The 21,867-nt window shown below is 56.5% G+C and overlaps 1 protein-coding gene across 37 annotated transcripts in view; it reads right to left on the minus strand.

Moving 5' to 3' along the window:
- DYSF (dysferlin) overlaps positions 1–21,867 on the minus strand; it is a 227,321-nt gene that overhangs the window by 116,149 nt on the left and 89,305 nt on the right. For 14 of the 37 annotated variants that reach the window (XM_067007423.1, XM_059079730.2, XM_059079726.2 and 11 more), the window contains 8 exons: positions 15,966–16,081; positions 15,328–15,441; positions 13,952–14,129; positions 13,266–13,390; positions 11,200–11,306; positions 5,928–6,120; positions 3,710–3,865; positions 12–143 (listed from right to left, as the gene is read on the minus strand). In XM_067007423.1, the coding sequence (XP_066863524.1) occupies positions 12–143; positions 3,710–3,865; positions 5,928–6,120; positions 11,200–11,306; positions 13,266–13,390; positions 13,952–14,129; positions 15,328–15,441; positions 15,966–16,081 (1,121 nt within the window). Of the gene's footprint in view, positions 1–11; positions 144–3,709; positions 3,866–5,927; positions 6,121–11,199; positions 11,307–13,265; positions 13,391–13,951; positions 14,130–15,327; positions 15,442–15,965; positions 16,082–17,722; positions 17,795–21,867 lie in introns of all 37 variants that reach the window. The other 23 variants (XM_067007426.1, XM_067007416.1, XM_067007408.1 and 20 more) reach the window with 2 other exon arrangements.

Below are 21,867 nucleotides of genomic sequence, written 5' to 3' on the forward strand. Positions count from 1 at the left end.
CAGGCACTCACGGTTTCAGCAAAGACGGAGAGCTTGCCCTCAGCAAACTGGTTGAACTCCTTTTCATCCACAGAGAGCCCGAACCAGAGCCTGACCCGAATCTGCACTGGCATCCGGGCTCCGGGCACCCCCTCCATTGGATACTGGGTAGCAGAGAAGGAGAGAAACCCACAATCCCCTTCAGGGTCAGTATGTCTCGACTTGGGGGAGCCTCCAGGCCTGAGCATACCAGCCTAACACCCCATCAGGTATGTGCTCTGTTGGAGGACTTATCGGAATTTCATGGAAGAGGGGTATATGACTAAGAAACGCCCCCACTGGCCAAGATTCCTTCCCATCAGAGGAGAAGACTGCATCCTCCCCACCTAGATGCTCTCGGCAGAGACAAGCCGTGTCTAGACCAGGAGCCCCCATTCTCCGCTCTCCTACCACATCCTCATTTCTGTTCTCTTCTAGAATAGCATTGTCCAATGGAACTTTCTGCTACAGTGGAAATGCTTTATATCTGCACAGTCCAATGCACTAACCCCATGCAGCAGTTGAGTCCTTAAAATGTAGCTGGTGTGACTGAGAAACTAAATTTTTAGTTTTATTTAAGTTTAATTAATTCAAATTTAAATAACCACATACGGCTACCATACTGTGTGGTGCAGTTCTAGAACATGTCTTTATAAGAGATAGAAAGGTCTGGGCTTCCCTGGTGGCGCTCCGGTTAAGAATCCGCCTGCCAATGCAGGGGACACGGGTTCAAGCCCTGGTCCAGGAAGATCCCACATGCCACGGAGCAACTAAGCCTGTGTGCCACAATTACGGAGCCTGTGCTCCTAGAGCCCATGAGCCACAATTACTGAAGCCTGTGCACCTAGAGCCTGTGCTCCGCAACAAGAGAAGCCACCGCAATGAGAAGCCCGCACACCGCCACGAAGAGTAGCCCCCGCTCACAGCAACTAAAGAAAGCCCACGCACAGCAACGAAGACCCAAGGCAGCCAAACATAAATTAATTAATTAATTAGTTAATTTTTTTAAAAAAAGAGATAGAAAGGTCTGAAAGGAGAGGAGGTTAAAGCCTCTCCCTTCATTTTCAGTTTTTTGGGGTTTTTTTGGGGGGTGGGGGTTGGCTGGATGTTAGTGTATCATCTGATACCCCTACCCTTTTAAGTGCTTATCAGCCTGTTAACCACTATTCACTGGTCTTCCACTGCTTTTTATCCTGAAACTTTCAGAAGCTCTGCCAAAATGGAATAACCACAACAACCCAACATAAAAAATTTATTCTCCACAACTGCTTCACCATTTGACTGAAATCAAGGGTCAGATATGGCCTGAAGAGCAGAAGTGCCTCACTTTTAGAATAACACAGAGTCCCTTAGAGGAAGTAATACATTAACTACCCAGGCTTCATGTGTGTGAGCTTAGAGGAGTGTCTCCTCTGGGACATGGAGCTGAATGAGACGAGAAAGTCTTGGTGGGTTCAGAGGAGGAAAGGGAGGCTGAGGTAAGGGCTCTCTAACTGGTAGAGGAGGCCTGGATCCCCCGGAGGGAGAGCCCAGGCCGGGTAAGAGGATCAGGAAGGGGTGCCATGGCAAGGCATTCACAGCCTCACCCTTCATCCAGCCTCTCTGCCTCTGGTTCATCAGGAGCCCCTGACCCCAAGTGTCACCCCCCAGAAACCTCCCCATGACTGTTGGCTTCAGTGTCCTCTCCCCTGGGGTGGTTAGCAGCCTTTTCCCCTCCAAACCACCAGCCCCAGGGAGATGGCAGGAATGCCTGGCCCCCCTTCTCCCTCCGCCCCCAGTCTCTCCCCTGCCCTCCCCCAGACAGGGCCAGCCTGCTGGACCCAAAATAGCAACAGCAAATAAAGAAATGTCTAGTTTGGGGCTCCTCTCCCTCTCTGCTGGTGCTCATTTTTTCCAACTTTGGTTTAAGTTAAGAAACACCAATGTTTTCTTGGTCTCTGCTTGCTGCCAACATTTTTGCAGAGCTTGCTCAGGAGCTACTGGCGGGGCTCATAAACTCAGTGGGGAAGACTTCGAGAAACAATCCTATATCTTTTTTTTTTTTTTTTTTTCCTTGCTTGGGATCAGGGAAATTTTTCAGTTTGCATTTCCCCGAGGCCGCAGGGCCAAGAGGTCAGAGACTGATCCAGTTCACGCGCATCTACCAGGCCCACTCCTACAGCCCCACCTCCACTGTAGCCTGACAGCCCTCCCTAGTTAACCCCATTTAGATGTGGCCGCTCCTTGACTTCCTTTCCCATCTGCCCTACCAGGCAAGGAGCTGGCTTGGGAGGGAGGAAAGCAGGATGCTAGGAGGTTAGGATCTCATGAGGAACATGGCCGAGGTGGGAGGGGCAGCCCGCTGCCTGACACCCCCGCCCTCTTTCTAGGCAAAGCCCGCTCTCCTCTGAAGTACCAATGACCCAAACGCAGATATCTGATCATCCCTGGCCCTGCGCTGGCCTCCAGTCATGGTGCTGGTGGAGCCTCCTCTCCCCGGGGGGCAAAGGAGCTCCCCAGAAGGAAAAAGGGAGAAGAGGAGAAAAAAACTGATATTCATTGATCACCTAGTTCCCGCCAGACCCCTGACCTGTGTTACCTCATTCCATCCTCAAAATTGTGATCAGGGCAGCCTGATCTTTGTTTTATAGGTGGGAAAACAGCATTCAGAGAGGTTAGACAATCTGCCCAAGACCACACAGGATTCCAGCCAGCCCCGCAACCTGTCCACACGCTCCGGGCCTTTGAAACCTGTCTCCTCTGCCCACCTCAGGGGGCAGCAAGAATGACTGATCATTGGTCGAATGGGTCGACCAATAGCCACTCAGAGGTTCGAGGCTAAGGTTAGTCCCCAGTGACTTCGTGGAAAAGGTGAGATGGAAGGAGATCCTGGTGTGGATGGGAAGAGAGACGTGGAGAGGGAGGGTTGAAGGCCAGGCAGTTTACGATGTCAGCGGAGCCATCTGCAGTCAGCCATGCGTGGGGAGGGACGGCCCTCCCCGCAGGACGCTCCCCTGGGCCGCGACGGCCACAGCTCAGATTTCCCCGAATTGTGACCCGACCAAGCAGCCTGAGCTCTGTGTCCCCACATGAACCCAGAGAGGAGGACGGGGGCCTCCACTTCCTGCTCACTTCCCTGTTACCCACCCCCCCAAGGCTGAGAGAAGATGGCGGGAGGACAAAGGGCAGGAGAGGTGGGGTGGGGTGACTGGAGGGACAGGATTACTTGCTCCCAGGTCTCTGATGGAGCAGAGCCATAGGCACAGCCGGTGCCCAGACACCAGCCTTCCCCCGGGGAGGAACCTGAACCCACGTGTGACTCCACCTGAAGCCAAACCCTCGGGAGGGGGGAGGGGGGAGGCAAGTCTGCACCCGGGCTCCTAAAGGCTGTGGCGGTGGAAGCTGAGGGCTGAGGCCCCCCACCAGGGAGCTGGCTGGAGGGGAGCACAGCCTCGGGAGTCAGCCCCTCCTTCGTTCCCAGCACCCCTGGTTCCAATTCTCACCTGCTCCCTTTCTAGAGCAGGTGCATGGGGTCTAGGGACTTTGTGGGGAGAGGGGAGAAGGGAAGTCTTTTTACGCAAGCCCTCGGTCCCTTCCAAGAGCAGAGTCTAAAGCCTCGGAATCTGATAGAGAACAGGAGGGGAAACAGAAGGGGCGCGGACCACCCTGGGGGTGAGAAAGTGTGACCATGACTTAAGGAGAAACAACCCACTTTCAGAAACATCGTCTGCAGCTTTCCACAATTCTTGCCACAGTAGCTGGTGCCCCGTCGGGAGAAGAGGACCTCATGGGCGGGCACCCGCTGGTACGCCACCCGCTTGTCGCCCTGCAGCATCCAGATGACGATGTCGGGCAGGCTGTTCTGGGGCTGGAGAGAGGGTGGCGGTCAGGGTGGAGATGGTACCGCCCAGCCCACACCCTCAGACCCCTCTCCCCAGGCCTCTCCTCCCAGCTCCCACACCCAGCTGCCCCCTTGACCTCCCAGGGCTGGCTGGGCACCCCTGTCTTCAGCAACTCTTGAGCCCCCAGGGATAGGGCGCCAGGCTGCCCCAGGCTCACACGAGGAGCCCGCCGGGAATTCACTAAGCTGCGTTCACGTTTTCTAGGAAGAGACACTCCTGCCTGGAGCCCCAAGTTCTTAGATCCCCTCCACTGTGTGGGTAGATAGATGCTCCCGGTGGAGAGACATCGGAGGATCTGACTTGACCCTAGAGATGACATTACACTTAAGGTGCCACCCCTTCCTCACCCCCTGAGAGCAGAAGCGAATCCACAGAAGGGGTGCGCCTTCCCAGAGGACACACGATCCCTCCCCCCTCTAACAGCAGGGACCCTGGGGGTCTGGCCCTTTTCTGGGCCTGCTGACACTGGGCTCTGAAAATGGTGACTAGCCCAGACCGCAGGGCCCTTGAGCCCCTCCGAGCCTCGAGGCGTGAGAACTGCTCCCAGCTGCCACACTCAGGAGAGGTGGTCACTTGGCTAAGTCCATCTTCTCGCCAGGCTACTGAGCGGTGTGGTCAGTGGGGCAGGGCTGGGTCTCGAAGCCAGGCTCGTGCTGAGAGCTGATGGCTGGCACCCTCCCTCAACACCTCCTAGGCTGTGTCCCTTCATCCCTAGAGCAAGCCCAGAGGCAGGAACAGGTGAGGAAATTCAGGCTCAGAGAAGTTAGGAACCAGGGTTTTCCGATTCCAAATGTGTGTCTCGAGCCACGATACCAAGGGTTCTCACAGTGTGGTCCCCAGAGCAGCCGCAGCACCACCTGGGAACTCACCGGAAATGCAGGTTCTAAGGCCCCGTCCCAGACAGGCGGGATCAGGTGGGGCTTGTACCCTGTTTTAACAAGCCCTTCGGGGGATTCTGATGCACCCTCAAATTTGAGAAAGGCTCTCTCCGGTTTCCCTCACAGTCCATAGCACCCGTTTCACCTTAACCACTCCCAGCCATAACACAATCCGCGTGAGAGTTCCGGGGTTTGGGCCAGGACGTGGAAGGCAGCCTGTGACCCGCCCAAGGGGATGGTCCACAGCCACTGCCAGGGGTCGTCCCTGGGCTGAGCAACAGAGTGGCCCCCAGGTAACCAGCCACACGTCCAAGGCCCCGCTTGGGGACGAGCCAAAGCTGACTCTCAGGGACCAACATTTCAGGCTGCCTCCCCTCCTGAGCACCCCTTCCACCTCCTGGACCCCCTTCTCCCCTTCAACAAGTCGCTCCTCCAGAAGCCACTCGCCGGCCCTGCCTTTCTCTGCACGCTCCTTCTGGGGAGATCCTTCTTCACCATCCCTCTCCCCGGGGGTCCCAGGTGGCTCTGGCCAGGGTGGGCAGCAGCTGTGTCCACCTGTGACATATGAGCAGACATTTCTCCTCATTCTGGACAAGTCTGTGGCCTGCTTGCTTCCCTGCAGAGCTGGATGGGGGCAGAGGGGTCAGGGTGTAGATGCAGAGTTACTGCAGGTGCAGCCTCCTCAGGCCTGGGGCTCAGGGACATCCAGGAGGGCAGGAAATACAGGGTCCCATGAGAGGCAGGTTTGAGGCCAGGGGTAGACAGGTTGGTGGGGAGAAGGAGTTGGGTCCCTGGAGGAGCAGCCCCTGGCACTGAACCTAGAGCCGGGAGCCCCGGATTCTGGTCCCAGCTCTGTCTCTGACGTACTTTGGCAGCATTTATTAAGCACATTTATCGAGCACATTTGGGGGCATTTATCGAGCACCTCTACTAAATGCCAGGCTCTGCTGGGCCCTACGACACCCAGTATCCCGCTGCATCCTCTGGCCTCCTTCTGTGAATGGGGACACGGAGGCTCAGAGAGATTAAGTCACCTGCCCAGGGTTACCCAGCAATGGAGCCAGTGTGGATCATGGTCCAGACATTCCTCACATCCCTCCCAGTTCTGACACTCCAGGCAGGAAGGAAGGCACCTCTCAGGGTCAGCTACCTCATCTGCCAGGGCACGCAGACGCAGGAGCCAGTCCTCAGCCTGCTCCAGGGTGGTGGGGAGTTCACTGTGGCCGAGCTTCAGGGCCTGGGCCGCCTCAGTGATCTGGCTCAGGTGACGTCTGCGCAGGCGGTACAGGTAGTGGTCCAGGTGGGTGGCGGAGGGCGTCTCTTGGACATTACCCAGGGGTTGGCTGTGACGGACAGAAAGACGGGATGTTCCTGACGAGCAGGAGTCCGGCGCTCGCCCAGGCCCAGGTGCAGGCAAGCACGTACACACGTGTGTACAGGCCCCCCCCAACGGGCCTCACACCCTCAGCCTGCCTGCTGGCTGCGGCGTGTGCCCTGGGTGCCTCCTCCAGCCATCTCCTCCAGGAAGCCTGCTGCAGCCACACTGGCCAGTGTGCCCCCTGCTCTGAAGCGCCCCAGCCCTTTATTCTGGGGCTGCCTGTCTGGAACCTATCCTCAAGCCTCCAATTGTGTGAGTCCCCTCTGCCCACCTGACTGCACGTCCCCAGAGGCCCTGTGGGTCCCTCCCTGCCCCCGGCACCCTCCTAGAGCAGAGACGCAAGCACTAAGTTGCCTTTGGCTGAAGCGAATCCATTCTGTTGTACGCACACGTTCTTCAAGAAGGAAATTTATGGACCCCTGACAAGCCACTGCAGACGCTGTGGGGAGGCCGGCAGCCAGCAGTACAGATGTGTCGACCCAGGGCGGCCGCACAACACCCCTCCCAGAACCCTCTGCTTTGGGAAGCCTCTGGAGAGGAGCTGGGGGTACACGCAGTCCCAGAAACACAGCCTAAGGCCTCCAGTCGGGGGGTTGGGTTTAAACTCAACCCCATTTAGAGGCGAAGAACTCTGACCACCCCCGTCCAAAGGATGGGCTCCCTCTCCGGGCTCCCTAAAAGACCTTTATACGGCTCCCCCTGGCCATACGAAGCCCCGGGGTCAGTGAGTGCACACGCAAGGGTCACACAGGATGGAGTGGGGTGGGAGGGGGCGTCTGTGCTCTTCCTCACCAGGCAGGACCCTCTAGATCATCCCTGCTGGAGGGTAGGGGGGCTGCCCCCCCCACACACCGCTAAGCCCCTGACTCCCAAACAGGACATCAGTCAGGCCCGCTCGCTCGCCACATCTGCTGCCCCACCTCACGCTCCCCGCCCCACAGTGTCTCGGCTCCCGGCTCCCGGCTGATTTATTTTTCTGCCAATTTCCCCGAGCTATGCAGAACCAATTACCGCCGAGTGCAGCGGCACCGCCGCCGCCAGATACAGCACTCTGGCAGGCCCTCGGCGCACTACATTTTTCCTGTTATTTTTTTTAATTGAATTTTTAGGGTGGGGGGAGCAGTACGCAAACTCCATCTCGGGAAACTTAAGCCCCGGGGCCTGTCTCAGGTCACGTACTGCACACCCCATAGTAATATAATATTTACTGCCCCGAGGGTGCCTCGGATGGGGCTGCCCCAGGCCAGGAGAGGGGTGGCCTCCATCCCCAGCCCACTCGAACGCGGTGGAGGGGCATGTTCGGTGGGTGAAGGGGGGCCAGGGCCAGAGTCCTGGGCTGGGCCTGCTGGGAAGGAGGCGTGAGTGGGCCTGAGGGTGGGGGCAGGCGGGTCTGGAGTGGGATATGGGGAGACAAGCCAACCAGGGTGATTTATGCTCCCGGCCTGGGTCGGGAGCCGAGAGGGACTGCCGTGCAGACCACCAGAGGGAGATGTTCATGGAGGCTACCAGCCCAGCCAAGACTCCCCAAGAAACAGCCGGGACCCGTAACTGCCACAAACGAGATGTCTCAGCCCTTTCTCACCCCAAAAAGCCCAAAACAGGGTACAGAAAGAAAGGGAGAACCGGAAGAGGAGGCTGGATGACGCTGCCGCAACCCCAAGCAGGGGCAGTCACCCTGCCAACTCTGGCTGAGCTGGAAATGGCAGGCGGGCCCAAGGCAGGGCTCAGCATAGGCTGGGAGCAGAGCTGGGCTGCTCACAAGGTTGCTGCCTGCCCCTGCGGTGAGTGGGTGCCTTTATCAGGGGCAGCCGCCTGGGAGCGGAGTGTCCAGCCTGAAAGATAAACTGGCCGCTGGCTCATTCGTTTCACTCCCCACGAGCAACAGCTCTGCTGGTCCTGGTTGGAGGCTGGGTCCAGGGAGGAGACCCAGCCCTGCCCTCAGGGAGCCCCCGGAACAGACGAGCAAGCAAGCTAGATCCCCCTGAGCAGCCACAGAGTCTGGAGCCCTTCCTGGAGGAAGTGGCCTCAAGCTGCACTGGCAGGGCCAGAGGGAGCTAGTGAGGCCAAGAAGAGCAGGAAGGCCAAAGGAGCAGTAGGTTCACAAGACAAAGGCTCAGAGGCAGGTGGGAGTTGCTTGGAGGGAGGTGGGGTTGGGGGGTGAGCCAGCACAGAGGCTCCGAAGGGCTAGAGGGTAAAACTGCTGAGGTCCAGAAGGCAGGCAGTGGGGACAGAGAGGCCCATCCATCAGAGGAGAGCTGCAGCTTTTCCTAAAGGCAGCAGGAGCCACCGCAGGGCTGAAGTCGAACACGGCACAGTTTTAGGAAGAACACAGAGAACGAATTGGATGTGCCGGTGGACACCCAGGTGGAGATGTGCAGCTGGCAGTTGGGTCCATGGGTTGAGAGATGAGAGGAGAAGGCTGAGCCGGAAGAAAAGAGTGGGCGCCACTGGCCAGGGGGAGAGGGGCTCCCAGGGAGATGAGGCAGGAAGGGGTCTGACCAAAGGAAGGACACTGATGTTGGAGGTTGGGCAGGGGCTGGCTGGAGGAATTGGGTAAGCATCCAGGTCATCTATGGCAAGCTGGCTCACATCCCCCATGCCCAGCTGCCCTGCTATCAGCTGTGACACTCAGCACAGAGCCGGCCGGGTGGGGGGTGGAAGCTCTCTTGCTGCGGCCCCAGGGCTATTGTGGCCTCAGGTGGTGCCAGAGGAACTGGTCCTGAGGCCCAGTGTTCTCCCCAGAGAGCCATGCCTGCACTCCTGAGGGGATGGGACCCTCCTCACAAGCCCCTGACCTGGGACCCGGGCTCCCCAGGAGGGCCCTGGCCACCGTCTACCCCCAGGAGAATGATTCAAGGGGACCAGGCTTTGGCATAAGCATTTTTAACCAAGTCTGCCAAGAACAGAGCCCTGAGAGAGCGGAGTGACAGCCCAGGACTTGGGACCCACCCATCTCAGATGTTTCAGGCACCTCAGACCTGCAAGGCCCACACCACGCATGAGTCACAAGAAGAGCGCAGTGAACCGAGAGCCGGGGCCCACCCTCTGCATCCGAGGCTATCAGGCCGGGCAGTGGGGCACAGCCAGCCATTTTGCAGCCCCTCTGCTGACCGCACCCCCGTGTGCCCCTCTAGCCTCACTCTGACCTCTGACCTCCAGACCACAGAGGCCCACAGGCACCTGCCACTCAACATGGCCAGCCCTGAACTCCTCATCCTCCCCCAAATCTGCTTTTCTCCTGCTGACTCCCTCCAGAAGTGGCTCTGCTCTCCACCCACCTGCTCTGGCCAGAGCCAGGGAATCATTCTGGACCTTCCTTGGGTCCTCACACTCAATCCACTATCAAAGCCTGTCTAGTAAAGAACAGCACAGAGAGGGGGCTCAGCCCCTTACTAGAGGCATGAATCTGGGCAGTTCACCTCTCCATGCCTCAGTTTCCTCATCTGTAAAATGTAAGTCATTCTACTTCCTACCTCATGAGATTTTTATGATTAGCTAATACATGTGACATTCTCAGAACAGCACCTGGCACACAAAGTGCTCCTTATGAGGCTGTTACCACCACGATGCCTCCTGAAGAGTCCACGCTGCCCTCTGCTTCTCTCACCCCACGTCCCCGCATCCCTGCCTTGGGTGAAGCCTTCGTCCAGTCGCCCCCTCATCACCACCCCCAGCCCACCTGTTACGCTGCAGCAGGAGTGAGCGTCTGGATCCCGGGGATCCCTGTACCCCAACAGCCCCCAGAGCTGAGCTTGCCTTAGCAAACCCTGGAGGTCTGCTGCCTCTGGACTGCAGCTTCTCTTGCAGCCCCAGGAGGTAGCAGGCATTTTGGGCTCCTGCGCCTGTGCCCGGCAGTCCGCTCCCCAAAGGCTGACTCCTTTCCCTCCGGAGTTCACGTAGGGCGTCCCCTCCTCCAGGAAGCATCTCTGATTTTGATTTGCGTAAGATGCACCTACTCTCAGCTACTAGGGCAACATGCCTCAAGTCCCCAACACACTTTCCTTCATTTGCTCACTTCTGCCTCGTCACCCCCAGGAGGGCTTGAGGCAGGGTCATTTCTGATAAAGGTGCACTTCCCAACTGGGGTACAAAGGACCATAGGGGCACTGTGGCAGACAGCCACGGCCACCGTCACGGATTCCTGATTTGCAGCATGAAGGCATTTCTCATGCATTCCCGACACGGCCTGGGATGATAAGATTTAGAGGGGGCATAGAATACATTTGCATATATTTACACTTAATCCCATGGAAAGTAGAAAGACGGCTGTTTATTATTAAGTCCATTGAATAGCTGGGAAAACTGAGGTCCAGAGAAGTGAAGTTGCCCAAAGCCACAAAGGTGGTTAATGGGATGAGAATCTAAATCTCCTCACGTTTCTTCTTCTCAATAATAATTACAGCTACCGTTTATTAAATACTTCCTAAGGGCCAGGCATTTTGCTTGTGTGATATTATAAAGCAGTTAGTTATTCTTCATGTCAGATTGAAGATGAGGAAAGCAGGTTTCAGAGCAGGTGAGTGATGAGCTCCAAATCACCCAGCTGTGGAGGAGACGCTCAGGTGCTCCTCCTTCTGCCGAGGCCCCAGGACCCCCCCATTCTCCTTCACCCCGCAGCGCCCCCTTTTCCTGAAGGTGACAATCAGCCGTGTTAATAGAAGGCTAAACAGAAACTGTGGTCCCGAAATGGCTTTGGGGGAAGGAGGGGTGCCGTCACTCCCACCAGCCAGCTCCTCCTGGAGATTCCATCAGGGAAATAAGAGGTCGGGGATCAGAGACACAATGCTCCCCATTCAGGTGAGCCTGGCCGCCCCGGCGGGCCCACAGCTGCCGCCGCTGCAGGGAGATTTATGACCTGCTCTAAATGTCACCTTTTCAACTCCCTGAGCTGGCTCCACCACCTTTGGACTCAGCATGGGCTGGACTGCTGGCCAAGCATGGCTGGGGAGACGTGCAGTCGCTCACCGCCACACACGAACACTCCCGGGGAAAGGGCCCGGCCGAGCCAGGAGGGGAGGGCGCGTGGGTGCCAGGCACCCCCTACCTGCAGCCTGCGATGAGCTCATCCATCAGCTGAGCCACCAGGGAGTCCACGTCCTCGGCAGAGCGCTGCGCCTTCAGGGCCAAGTGGACCTGCTCCAGGCCGGCTTCCTGTGGAACAGGCAGGCAGGGGTTGGGAGGGTCACCGTGGGACCGACCCTTAACCCCAGGCACTGTCACCACAGCCCGGTCCCACCAAAAAGAGAGAACAGTTAGAGCCGAGAAGGCAGAGCCCAGACCCCACAAATCAGCATCTGTCTTGGCTCAAGAAGCTTCCAGGACTTCCCGCACCAAACAGATCCAAATTCCCAAGTCTGGGACTCCCACCCCACGGGCTCTCCACGGGTCCCCGTCAAGCCAGCTCTAAGGTCTCGCAGGTAAGTGACCTTGGAGCCGGCTCCACTTCCCCACCTGGCAAACTCTCTCCTTTCCAAATCCTACCACCCAAGCAGGCTTGGATCCTCCTCCTTCCTTCAGGAGCACTCAGACCACCTGCAGTAACGGGGCTGCCCTCTCCAAACTCCTGTGGCCAGGTTGTGCCCCAGTGGCATCTGGTCTCCTCCATGGAGCTCTCCTCCCTGGGCCTCAGGCCTGAGCTGGGAGGCAGAGATCTCTCACGGGACACCCCTCAGGCCAAGGACTTGCCCCTCAGTCCCCTACCCCCTTCCCCACCTCAACCTTCCTGAGCGTGTGCCGTGTGCTCCACCCTGGGACTTACCATGCTAGGCACAGACAGGCCCTGGAAGGATCAGCCAACCCCTGCCCACAGGGAACGCTTTTGAGAGAACAGCTGGCCCAAAAAATGCTGGACTTGCACAGCCATCAACTCCGAGTTCTCCCGAACCGGGTATGGGCTGGTCCCCTCCCTTCCACTGAGCTGTGGGTCTCAGGGAAAGTGTGGTTCACCACGGCCCCTAACTGGGGCCTGCATCCCCTCCCAGCCACTCTAAAATGCCCACACACACACCCTTCCCTTTCCACTTTCCCTCCTCCACCTGCCCAAGCCGCTCCAACCCCCTTCCCTCCACCCTGCTGCCCCCCCAAGGCCCCAGCAGCATGGCCACGCCTGCCTCCCCGCATCCCCACGGGCCACACACCTCGCAGGTGAGCCTCCACCCCAGGCACACACAGAAAGGGCTGGGGACCACCCCCAAGACCGTCCCACCCTGGCCTCTACACCTCTGCCCGCTTTGATTCTCTTCCGCTCCCTGGCCAAGCACCAGGCCTGCAACTCTCAGCCTCCACCATTAACCCCCGGCCACATCCAAGACAGGACTCATCACCTGACCTCGTAGACCCTGTTCTTCTCCCCAGCTTCCCAGTTCCCCAGCCACCGGAGTCCTTCCTCACAGCCCCTCGTCCCCAATTCAACAGACCAACAAGTCCTGGCAGCTCAAGTTCTTCAGTTTTTTTCCCTGAGGTCAGCTCCTTCCCAGAGCCAAATCATGCTCCCCTGGACCCCCGCAAGGACATCCTAAACAGCCCCCAACTCCCCTCACTGGACGCGGCCCCCTGCTGCCATGCGATGCCTTCCTGATGCTCCTTGGCCCCTCTCCCCTCCGAGCCCCCCTCCCTAGGGACTCCTGGAGCATCACCAGAATGTGAGTTTGAGTCTCTGCAGGGAAGGGGTGGGTGAACCTACACTCTGCTTTACTAAGCTGACTCTAAGCTGACTCGTGAGGGCAGGGGCAGCATCCTGTTCATGTCTACCCTCTAGCTAGAAGTTTCCAGCACAATTCTTGCCGTGGCAAGAGTCAAAGGCACTTGATGAACGAATGAATGAAGGAATGAATGGGTGGTGGGCTCTGTCCTCTGCTCTCAGCTCAGTTTCTCTCAGCTTTTTCTCTGTGCTATCTCCTTCATCAGACTGGGGGCGCCCCCAGGGCTGTGCTCCCTCCCTCTCCTCTATTCCCAGTAGGCAGGACAGGATCACAAGCCCGGCCTGGTCAGGTTTCAGGGGACCCCAGGCACCATCAGGTCTGCAGGCTTAGCACCCACGGAAGCAGGTCTGAAGGCACCTACCAGGGATGCGTGCACGGGTTATTGTGGGTGGGGCCAGCTTCCACTCACCAGCCGGTCAGCGATCCTAAGCAGCTGGTTCTGAGCCTCCACTCTGTGGCTGATGTCCTCCCAGTAGGATGACAGCACCACCACGGGCTTCACGTTGCTCCAGGGTAAGTAGTAGTAGTGGCATCCTGGAAGGACCCAAGGGCCTGGTGCTGAGCCAGGAGCGGAGTGGTGCGGGGACCGAGGGGAGGACAGATGCAAGCACCTGCTCCCCCACTGGGAACTCCCGTGGACAGCCGTGGCATGGCCAGTATCCCCCCGTGCCCAGACAAGGTGCCAGAGTTCCCTTCCCATGTGGAACAGGCAGCTGCTGCCCTCATTAGGGCTCCTTAACACATCAAAACCAAGGGGCTGTTAGAAGGGCCCTGGGAATCCCACACTCTCTGAAATCTCTATGCCAAGCCCACAGCCACCACGTGATAACTGATCGCCACAAGTCAGGATCAATGCCGACCACTGCTGGTTTCAAGAGCCCAATCTATGGGTCCCAGCAGGGATGCACCTGGAGATGAGCAGGGGAAGGCGGCACAGGGAGGGGGAAGCAAACAAGGGGGTCCCCCAAACAGCTGTGCCCAGGGCCGGAGCCTTTGGGCAAGACTCCAGCAGCTTTCCCCAGGGGGCAGGACTTAGGGCTCAGCCCCCTGCTCAGTGGTCTGGGTCCCAGCCAGGCGCGTGGTCTCTGGCCTCACCATCAAAGACCGCCCGGCTGTACTGGGTGGTGGAGGCCAGTGGCAGGCAGGTCGTGTCGAACTTGTTCCCGTAGTTCCCGATGCTGACCTCAAACTGGACCGCGTCGTCGACGTCCTGCAGCATGGTGGCCGAGTAGAAGGCGGCAAAGAGGGAGTATTTGCGCCTCCGGAGGTATTTCTGGGAGCAGAGAGGGCAGCGGGGGGGTCACGTGTCTGGCAGGCCCTGGCCATGCCTGGCACCCAATAAATCCTGTCTGGACGGATGGGTGGCAAGTGGTCCAGCTCTGCACCACAGCTCAGATTTGGTTAGTATCTGAGCAAACACATTCCAGGCCTGTGTGTTTGGCCATGTTCCTCTAATAAGGTCCATGCCTCCAAGGTCATGCTACCCCTTAATCCAAACAAACAGCGATGGCACCGCCACCCCGGGGAGCCTGATCTCCCACAACTGCTGTTCAGAACGGGCCGAAGGCTGTAAGCCACCATGCCCCCACCCAGAGCACCCACCCTGCACCACCCAGGCTCTCCACCATGCCAGCCAGCTCTGCAGCTGCGCAGGTTGCCACGTGCGTGGGATGAATGCATAGCATTGTCCCCTCTGGGCATCGGGCACGGGGCTGAGGACATGGCAGGCACTCAACCACACACCCCAGCCTGATGACTTTACGATCCCCTTTGTGGAAGGCAGAGAGAAGAGGGGCTATACGACTGGGTTTGTAGATAATGTACAGAGTGATCACAGCTATTAACACTTACTGAGCGCTTACTGCACGCAGGTATGAATTACTTTAATTCTCACAACAATCTTATGAGGTGAATATAATTATTACCCCCACTTTACACATAGGGAAACTGATACAACAGATAGGTGGTCAAGTCAGAACTCAAACCAGCGCTGTCTGACTACAGGGTCTGAAAGTGTACACCACCATGAGGACTCCATACAGTTGCCTCCTGGACACAAGGCCCAGCCCCACCACTTGCTGCTCTGCTACATTTGAGCCTCAGTCTCCTCATCTGTAAAATGGAGATACTCAGAGCAGCCACCTCAGAGGTGCTGGGAGGACTCAATGACATCAAGAGTGTCACCAGCACAGTGTGTGACACAGTCAGTGATGAAAGGGTTAGCTATTCTGACATTATTATTATTAATAAAATAGCCTCTCATTGTGCATTGAGCTCTAGACTTTAAAAACCTTCATTCATCTTCTTTGAGCCTCTGAACATTCCTTAGGGAGGCAGGGTAGGTGTTGGGTTACTCTGAGGCCCAGAGGTATGAAGGCACATGAGTGTGGGTGGAACGGAGCCCCTCCTCCACCAGCCCCGCCCTCCCAGGGCCACGCCCTCTTGGCCCCTCCCAGGGCCACGCCCCTCACCTCCACCCGAAGGATGTCGTCCGCAGGGAGGTCTTCCACCTTCTGTTCACTGTGCTCCACCAGCTTGGTCTCCAGGGAAAGCAGAAGCCGGCCTCGGTAGGCCACACCTTCCCCCTGAGAGGGGAGGCTGGGTCACCAGGAGCAGGGGCAATGGAGGGGAGGAAGGGGAGGAAAGGAGCCTGATCTGGCCCTGTGCTCAATCACCCCCCAGGCAACCAGGAGGGCCCTGAGCCACACCCCATCACTCTGCAAATGAGGAAACGGTGGCCCAGAGAGTTCATGGGACATGCCACCCTGATGGTCAGCACCAGAGTCCAACCTAGACAGGGAGAATGAAACCTGAGACAGATGGAGGCTGGGCCCTCAGAGGCCAGGAAAATTAGGGGGGCAGGGGGCAGGGGGGGGCAGGCTGGCCCTGAAGGAGAGGCAAAGGGAAGGGAGTGGGAGGGAAGAAGGGGCCAGGAGGGGCTCAGGGGGAAGAAGCGTTCTCTGAGGGGGTGGCTGCCAGATCCTGGGCTCACTCAAGTCCTGTCAGGCCCTTGGAGTCCAGGCCAACTGCAGATACTGCCCAGGCCAGGGGAGAAGACCCTGCATGCAGGCCTCGGGATCTGGGGGCTGTGGGTTCCCGTCTGACTCACCTTGCCCGTGTTGAGCTCTGCATAGGGGTCCGGGAAGCCAGTGAACTCCCTGGGGCTGCCGTAGAGGTTGACATAGCAGGGCCCGAAGGTGGGGAGGAAGCCCAGGTGGTCATCCACTGGGAGACACAGGTGCGGATCAGAGGGGCCGCCCAGCCGAGATTTCTAGCACTCAACCCAGCCACCTTCGGGCCGGAGACCATCCCCAGCCCTCAGTTCCTCGCACATGCACGGGATGCAGCCCCCGAAAATGTATAAAGGATAGTGACACCCACGAGAGCTGTCTCCCGTACGTCCCTTTAATCCTCACCACCATGCTAAGATGTGGAGATTTGCATTGATTTTATTAGTCTCATTTTACAGATGAGGAAACTGAAGCCAAGAGATGCACAGGAATACAATGTGCATCTATAGTGTAGATGACTGCAAAGAGGCACGACCCAAAATGGTCTAACCTCAAAGCACATGCACTCAGCCAGCATGCAAAGCTGGGGCTCAGGGGTTTCCACTGCCCTACCCCTCTCAGGCCATACCCTGTCCTGCATCCCCTCCTCATCCTGCACTAACATCCGTGTCTCAGGCCATGTGGCCTGTGGGGAGGCACAAAGGAGGCCCAGGAGCCTGGTGACCAGAGACTCCATCTCTCAGGTGCCAGGGAGGGGGCCCAGCTTGATGCCACCTCACACACAGGGCAGCTCCCAGGCACATGTCTCCTCCACCCTTGTATCCTTACGAAGCTGAGACAGACCATCTAATAGCCTTGACTCATCCTGGCATCTCCTCCCCTTCCCTATATTGTACAAAGAACGATCTTTCAGTGGAGCAAGTTGGAGGAGAGTTTGAGAATTACACTAGTGATGAGGGAAGATCTTTTCTCCACATCATTTCCATCCTTTTTTGGAGGCTCTCTTTTGTTAATGTCATGACTTTCCAGCTGACAGCCAGGTTTCCCAGGACAGGACTTCACTGGCCAGATTCTGAGAATCCTGAAAAGCCAGGGTGCCCCTTCCAGAGGAAGGAGGAAGAGGCCATTTCCAGAATGGCAAAGGTGGGAGGTGGGCCCAGGAACAGGTACCATCTGGGATGCCCCAATCCATAAGATCATGGGTGGGGCAAGGTAGGCACAAAATAAATGGCCTCAGCAAGGAAGTACTTGAGCCAGACCCAAGGACTGACTGCAAACTCTGAGTGCTCAGACCCTGAGGGTGAGCTCCTGGGCTTGAACCCATCCCTGAGGAGTAAGATATTACCAACTAGAAGACAGGAGCATGCCTCCCCCAGAGCCGTGCACCCGGCATCACACATCCTCCAGTCCCCAGCACACGCTGGGCTCTGGCATTTGGGACAGGGGTGGGAGGCCTGATGGAACTGTTGTGAGCATTACTAATTATCTGTACTAATCATCTCGATTATAATTTACCTTGTAAATTTCAACTTCAAGCGTTTTCAACTCACCCTGGCCTCCTCCTCCTGGTCCCCAAGAGGACTTACACTGCCCTGCCTGCTCCACCCCCTCCCTGCTGAAGAAGTAAACTCTTTGGAGCTCCAGGGCCCAGCAGATTCTGGAAGGGGTTTAGAGAGTGGGAGAGAATTGCCTTTAAAGCATTCCAAGCAATTTACATATTCAACCATGTTTGAGAGGTAACAGCCAAAGGTAAACTGGGATTGTGGAGGGGAATCTCAATCCCAACTCAGGCAAATCAAAAAATTCCTGGCAACCAGTGCCCCTGCCCCTCCAGCAAAAACCTCAAGGCCCACACCCTTGTCATCCTGGAGGTGAAAGCACGTACGGTCTGTGGCTGGAGGAGACGTGACCACACCTGCAGGCTCCTCTGAAGCGTAAAGAAATGGAAAAGGGGTTAGGATGGGCATGGCTGGGTGGAGGACAGATTAGGTGAATGGGGCATGTGGATGGACAGTTTGGCAGACAGACAGATGGAAACGCAGCTCCTGGACGGGGAGACAGATGTGGCCCGAGGCCCCAACCCCAGCCCAGCTTTGAATTTATCACACACTAAGTCAACAGCGCGCCCCCCTCAGCCAGACATAGACCCAGTGCCCTCGTGAGCACTCGGGTCTCTCCCAACCCGTGTCTACCTACATGGCTGCGAGTTCTGTTTGCCATTTGGAAACTGGACCAGAAGCTTGACTCAATACATTCCAGAAATAACACACAGACTTCCCTGGTGGTGCAGTGTTTAAGAATCCGCCTGCCAATGCAGGGGACACGGGTTCGATCCCTAGTCCGGGAAGATCCCACATGCTGCGGAGAAACTAGGCCCGTGCGCCACAACTGCTGAGTCTGCGCTCTAGAGACCACGAGCCACAGCTACTGAGCCCGCGTGCCACAACTGCTGAAGCCCACGTGCCTAGAGCCTGTGCTTCCTCACAAGAAGAGCCACTGCAATGAAGTCCACACACTGCAACGAAGACCCAACACAGCTGAAAATTAATTAATTTTTTTTTTAAAAAAGGAAAATGTGGGGCTTCCCTGGTGGCGCAGTGGTTGAGAGTCCGCCTGCCGAAGCAGGGGACACGGGTTCGTGCCCCGGTCCGGGAAGATCCCACGTGCCGCGGAGCGGCTGGGCCCGTGAGCCATGGCCGCTGAGCCTGCGCGTCCGGAGCCTGTGCTCCACAACGGGAGAGGCCACAGCAGTGAGAGGCCCAGGTACCGAAAAAAAAAAAAAAAAAAAAGGAAAATGTGCTTTTCCATATTATACCCAGATAAGTGAGGAAAACAAAGTACAGATGCAAAGAAAGGGTGGGGGAAACGTGAAAGGGCCAGAGCTAGGCAGTGAGGCACACCCAGCGTTCCCTGCCACAGGCAGGTTGACTGCCCTGAGTGGAAGCTTTTCAAGGCACACGATCTCCACCTAGTGGTCATTTCCAGTATTACCACTGAGGACACCGTGTTGCATTTTCACAACAGCAGGCATTGGCATATGGCTTTTGACACCTGCCATTTCAAATGAACCACAGTGCCAGGCACCCTCCATTAGCTAAAGGTTCTACTCTTGGGTATACCCTAAATGCTGGTGAGGAGTGTCTAGAAATAAGAGAAGCAAGAAAGGAGATGCTCTTGCATACTTTCGGCCTCTTGGAATCCGTCCCTCACTTACAGGCAGGTACAAGATGCCCCCAAAGGAGTAGGCAGCCCTCGGTCTCCTTCCACGGTCCTCTCCGATTCTGCCTCTTCCCAAACTCTGACCTTCCCTGTCTCCTCCTCCAACCATCTAAGTGTAGCCAAGTCTGGGGTCCCAAAATACCTGGGGTTGTGTTTGGTGAAACCCTAAATTATTTTCATTCATTGATCACCTTTACCTATTGGTCTCCTTCAAAAAACAATACCTACTGCTATTTTCTTATAGCTCCATGATCAGAGTTAAGAGCCAAGAGCTGAGTAAAACATTGTGAAGGAAGAATGAGAAGAGACACAGAAAGAAAGAGCGTGGGGAAAAGAGGACCCTGGATACGAGGACAGGGCTGACCAAGTGAGCCCAGAGGGCAGCACGGAGGGCAGTGAGGCGAGGCTCTGGGGGGCCTGAGGCCCTGGGACCCACCCCCCTCAGCTCTCCACAGCAGGCCTCAGCTAGGAATGCCAGCTGGCAGAAGTCAGAGCTGCAGAAACCATAATTCATGGCCATTTTCATATCCACAGGAATAGGTTTTCATCAGTGGGGGAGCGAGGCCTCTGGTCGCAGGGGAGTTTCAGCAACCACAGAGGACCGACACGGGCACCGCTGCAGCCCCAGGAGAGCACGGCCAGGGCCCGCCGGAAGGAAACAGATTCCACTTTAAGCTCCTTCCAAATGATTACAAACAGGCCCGGTCAGTTATCTAGGGCTAATGAGGCCGAGGTCATAGCTCCGACCCCCACGTGCTTCTTGCAGAAGGAAACATGGCTTTCCACCCACAGACCGCCTCTGAATCCTGGCTGCAAACTAGTGCCCAGCCCAGACACAGATGGCCCCTCGTCCCACCAGCCATCTGAACAACACGTGCCTCTAGGGGCTGGGAGGACCAAGTAAGGGGGCTGCAGAGTAGCCTGGTTCACAACCACAGCTTTTCACTAATTCCCTCACTCGTTCATTCGTTTGTTCAGCAAACCTAACAGGCACAGTGTAAGGCATGCTAAGACATGGCCCTGCTGACAACTGAGGCCAATGGCTCCTAATCTGGGGGCAGGGTCACAGGTCTCTGGGTGCTGGGGATCATCCTGGGTCCTTCCCCTGTGTCTGCAGACAGCTCATAAAGTCAAGGGCAGAGACACCAGTGAAGCCAACCAAGACAAAGCCTCTATTTAGTCCTCATCACTCTTCTGCCAAAACACAAGTGTTCTGGTGTGTTTTCCCTAAGCCCAAGGAATAGGGGCTGGGGAAGCCCCAAAACATAGATGAATGCTCCCAGTTCTGTAGCCTGAGCAGCCCAGCCCAGCTCCCTCACCTGGGGAAGCCAGAGGGCAGGCCCTCCCAGCCTGGGACCCCGCGTCTCCTGGAGAAGCTGAGGCCATTACCTGCGGCCAGCCCTGCCTCTCCCTCTCCTCTCAGCCCATCTCCCACGCCCACGGCTTGGCTGCCTGACACCAGCCCGCGCCAGGCAGGAGGAGAAACCAAGAACTGCTGGGAAATCCTCATCATCTACGTTCCAAAGACAAAAAGAAACGAACTTTGGATTTCGTAGCTGTGGAAAAAACTGCCTGAGTGCTATTTATGTAGCACGATTTTCGTTATGTACAAAGTTATAAAAGAATCTGTGTAGGTTTCATGGGTCTCATGTTCCTGTTACCTTTCGAAAGTGCTGCAGCTTCTAAGAAAAGCACTCCTTGTTAAAAAACAAATTTTTTACTAAATGTTTTGGAGCACAGGGTCCAAGGAATACTTAAGTGTGCCCAGGCAAACTTGTGGGCAGAGGTGCTTAAGAGGCTAGTGTTAGGTCCTGTCCTAGCTGGAAATAAAAACAAAACACGAAAACAAAAACTCCTGGTTGGATCAAATAATCTGGTGAACTGTGACGCCAGGGAATATAGAGAAAGAACCCATTTTTACAGTTTGGTTTAGTTTGGGTTTTGAGAGCAGTAGGGAAATCAAAGGCCATGCATCACCCAGATGTTCTAGAACACCCCAGTGTGGAGAAAAACACAAAGATCTGAAAGTTGGGGCGACATTCTGAGGTGGCCTCAGGACAAGTGGGAAAAAAGCTTGGCAGGGAGAGAGGCAAGGGCCAACCTTCCGGGCCTAGAGGGAGCTTGGGAAGAACAGCTCCAGTTTGAGCAGTAAGTCTAACTCTTTTATTGCTACATAGATCAAGCTATTTAACTGCACATCTAAAACCGGTTAGCTGGTGGCAAGAAGATTCTCGTTTAAGCTCAAAACAATCTGTGGGAGCCAGTGGTTCCTGAACCACGCGGGGTTGCCCATGGCCTGAGCGCCATCTAGTGGCCAAATAAACATCTTTCTCACGTTCCCATTCAAATATTCATGATGACCCTGGAAAAGATCAAGGTCAACATCACCACCAGACCTGAAGACTGATGGGGACACAGAGATTTAAACTCTCCCTCAGGTGGCTGACAGCTGGTTCAGCTGTAACCTCATGAAACAGCAGCTGTTGGAAAACAGTCAGAAGGTCACTTTGTGCTGTACCAGAGTCTGTCCTTGGACTCAGAGACAGGGATAGCACCAACCAGGAAACTGGAGAAGAGGTTCCTTCCATGCCAGGAGTTCTGATCCACGAGGAGCCTAGAATACCCTCTCTCCCACCCACTCCCATGATACACTGCCCCCACCTCCAATCTTTCTACCTCTACATCCAACTCTCGGAACACCAATCACAGAAGAAGCACCGCATCCTGGGACCAGCAGTTCCCACAGTTGAGAGGGAGAGGGGCTGGGGCAGGATGAGCCCA

This window comes from Kogia breviceps, chromosome 11, assembly GCF_026419965.1.
Source record: "Kogia breviceps isolate mKogBre1 chromosome 11, mKogBre1 haplotype 1, whole genome shotgun sequence".
Lineage (NCBI taxonomy): Eukaryota > Metazoa > Chordata > Mammalia > Artiodactyla > Physeteridae > Kogia > Kogia breviceps.